At 36.4% G+C, this 3,569-nt stretch overlaps 2 protein-coding genes across 6 annotated transcripts in view; both read right to left on the bottom strand.

The window, feature by feature from the left end:
* The window catches only part of LOC102679625 (myosin light chain alkali), an 8,630-nt gene extending 7,969 nt beyond the window's left edge, over positions 1-661 (bottom strand). For both annotated transcript variants that reach the window (XM_006615751.2, XM_006615752.2), the window contains exons 1-2: positions 411-661; positions 69-96 (exon numbers count right to left, since the gene is read on the bottom strand). In XM_006615751.2, coding sequence (XP_006615814.1) covers positions 69-96; positions 411-413 — 31 coding nt within the window. In that variant the 5' untranslated portion in view covers positions 414-661. The remainder of the gene's footprint in view (positions 1-68; positions 97-410) is intronic.
* Positions 662-2,522: 1,861 nt separating this feature from the next.
* The window catches only part of LOC102679415, a 4,679-nt gene continuing 3,632 nt past the window's right edge, over positions 2,523-3,569 (bottom strand). For 2 of the 4 annotated variants that reach the window (XM_031510504.1, XM_031510503.1), the window contains one exon: positions 2,523-3,295. In XM_031510504.1, coding sequence (XP_031366364.1) covers positions 2,633-3,295 — 663 coding nt within the window. In that variant the 3' untranslated portion in view covers positions 2,523-2,632. The remainder of the gene's footprint in view (positions 3,296-3,569) is intronic. The other 2 variants (XM_006615749.2, XM_031510505.1) reach the window with 2 other exon arrangements.

Genomic DNA, 3,569 nt, shown 5'->3' on the forward strand with positions numbered 1-3,569 from the left:
TTTTTATTTTTTCGCACAGATTAGATCAAACACACAAATCAATTACTTCCCATATACGTTTTACTCACTTTCGACTTCCTTGGCGCTGAGATCTGCCTGCAAATTCAAAAGAGAAACATTTTTTATCGATGAAAAAATACAGGAAAAAAAAAAAAAAATAAAAAGATACTTTTAAAATTAACCACCACGTAAATGTACAAATATTTGAAACCTACTGAAAATTATTCGAATATAAATACGATAAATAATAAATAATTTCTTCCACGTAAAGATTTACATTTACAAAATATAAAGAGAAGAATATTCCAAACAAATTTAAGGATATTTAAGGATATTTTTATGAGGAAAAATTTTTCAAATTCTCAGGTCACACATATCGAGTGATTGGACGAGAAAATCGGCAAGCTCACCATGTTTCTAGTCTAGTCTGGCCAAGATGTTAATCGTACGGAGCGTGAACCAGAAGTGGTATCGGGTGTTACCAAATTTATTCATTTTATTTCTGTAGATGGCGCGGTTGTCAGGACACACGAGAATTAACAGAGAGATCTGGCCGAGGAGGGTTTGGAGAAGGAGGGTGTATCGGCAACACCGCGGTCCAAAAACAGTTCGAGAAGCTTAACGCGGGTTCAAAGCTGCGCTTCCTGCTACGATAAATGGTTTTCAGCCGGTGGCGTACGCGTGTCAGGGCTGCCAGATCTGCGACACGGGTTATAGGCGAAGAGAAACGAAAATATACACACCTGATGGCCTTCGATTCCGTGCACCTATCGTGCACGGCCCTTAAACTCGGCCAATTTCCGCATTTCTATTTCTTATCAAATTGAAATTGAATCGTTTTCTCTCGATCGAGTTGAAATTGACCTCATTTGGTGAAATTTTATTCGGGTCAATCCGTGAGTTACTAAGTTTTTACAAAGTATTTTATCATATGGTGAAATTTTCAAAACTTATTAAATCATTCGATATTTATGAATTTATAAGCGATGAGAAACGAAATATATACACATCTTAAATTCGATTCTTGTTTTCGTATTTTTTTATCTTTTTTATCACGTTGAAATTGGTCCATTTGTACGATCGAATTGTTAGCGGAATTCTGAGTAATATGAATATATTTGTAGTACGGTGAAATTTTAGAAATTCGTTATTTCTAATGGGATATATTACGTTATATAACAATGGTAAAGAAGTATTGAAATGAAGAGGAAGAAGAATGGAATGTCCTATTTAAAATGATACACTCGAATATCATGGAAATTAATGATATTGGGAAATATTTTAGATAAAAATTTGAATATTTAGAAGATTTAGAAATATGAACTCTAACATTTGATTCTTTGTAAGCGAGTTATGTAATTAAAAAATTCCTTTATTATCCAAATTTCCAAAGTTGGCAAATCAAGTAAATAATTGATTTATCAATTAAAAATTTTAGACAAGAAAGAGATTCTTGAATGGTTAATTTCCATTTTCCAGAAAATATGACTTACATTGGTTTCCATTGGCTTCTGAATTCTTCATCTAGAAAACTTACTTCACGAGAAACTACAAATTCATCATTTGTGTCAACGAAAAATTCCCTTTTAACCATTCAAATAATTTAATTTTTCTCCAAATATTTTTCAATATCGTTCATAGATTTCGAGATATTCTAGTTCAAAGCAGGACACTCTGTATACGTAAAAATAAATTTTATGCATCATACGTATATTACCTTGTCAATACACTTACTATTAACAATATCAATAAGTAAAGGTTCCCGGTGTTATAAATTTTCTTCCACAATTACTTTCAACTGTTTAACAATCCATTTGATATAAACACTGAGAAGCCAAATTGGTCAAATTCCATTTCTTTCTTTCTTTTTCTTTTTTTTTTTTTTTTTGAAAATTCTTTCAGAATTCAATCTCATTTATATCCTTTTATATTCAAACATTAAATCAACAACGATGAGATTAATCAATTTAGCCTCTTAGATCCACCAAGTTTTCGTTGTTATCAGATACAATTACGATTCGAATTAAATAAAAAAAACTGGTAAAATGACACAGAATCCCATACTCAACTTAACCTTTCGTTCAAAATTAAAATAAACTTTATTGTTTACCAAAAAAAAAAAAAAAAAAAAAAAAGACACTGCATTATATAAAAATTTGTAAGCTACATCTTTCCCTCCACGGTGTCCTTAGGAACGCGTGGAATTTATTTCACGTCTTATATTCATATATATATATATACATACATGAATATAAATATATATATATATAACTCGGTAAGAGGTTAAGCGTGCGTAGACTACGCTGCACGCGTGGCCAATTGATGACTAAACTAGGGAGTTTATATTTAAATCGGCTCGGGGAGCGCGTTTCGCGTTTTAAAAAAAAAATTATAGGTTTACAAATTCGTTCGTGTGTGTGTATATGTGTATGCATGTATGTGTGTGCGTGTGTGTACGTATGTGCGTGTATATATATGTGTATATATGTGTTTTTTATTTTTTTCCAGACGTTGCTGCTTTTTCATATTTCGTTCCATCGAGAGAGAGAGAGAGGGGAGAAGGAGAAGGAGAGGGGGAAGAGGGGTGAGAAAAAAAAAAAAAAAACGGGACAACTCGGCCGTCCCCGAAAAATCATTTCTTTCGACGTCCGAAAATCGTGCGGAACAGCTTCCTCGTTCTGCTCAGGATACCCTTCTTCTTCAATTCCTCGGATTGCGTCTCGTTGTGAGTAAGACTCTTCGTCTTCCCGGACGGGCGTTGCTCCACGTCTGGGGGCAGGGGAGAGGAAGTGATATCCTCGATGGCCACCTCCTCCAAAGAGGAGTTCTTTGGGAACGGCGTCGAGGAACCGACGAAGGACGATGCCAGCCCGTCGTAAGCGAAGTCGCAAACGTCCGTCCTGCTCTCGGGGATCGATTCAACGTATTTCTGATCCTGGTCGTCGATACTCTCTATGGTCCTTATGAATTGCTCCTCGGACTCCTCCCCACCCTCCATCTTCTCCTTGTTCACGGCCGGCTCGGGCTCCTCGTTCTCCGGCTCCTTGCCCCGCTCCCCCATCCTAGACTCGAGTTCCTCGGTCATTCGATATATTAGGCTGGTGGACACCCTCGTCGCCTCGGAACTGTCGGTCACCTTCTCAAGGCGGGCGCAGGTCGGGTCCGCCGCCATCTCGAGCACCGCGTCGTGGATTATCTGGTGCACGTCGCCCTGGCCCTGGGTCGAATGCGTCTCCACGGGAGTGGCGGGCTCCGTGTATATGATATTGTCGATGTTGTGCACGATGTGTTTCACCTGGGTCCACAAATTGTATTAATTGGGGATTGTTGAGGAATAAAAGGAAGGATGAAAGGGTGGAAGATTGGATGGTTGAGAATCTATTTTTGAGAACTCTAATAATTTAGCATTAATAATTTGGATATTAATAATTTATCATTAATTTTTTTTTTAGAAATGCAATAATGGATCTGACGTATGTATATATATAATTTATCATGGATCTTTTTTTTATAATTAGGGCAGTTAATGATAATGATTTTGATTAGATTTATTTATATTTTGATTTTTA

This window comes from Apis dorsata, unplaced genomic scaffold (assembly GCF_000469605.1).
Source record: "Apis dorsata unplaced genomic scaffold, Apis dorsata 1.3 scaffold_233, whole genome shotgun sequence".
NCBI classification, from domain to species: Eukaryota; Metazoa; Arthropoda; class Insecta; order Hymenoptera; family Apidae; genus Apis; species Apis dorsata.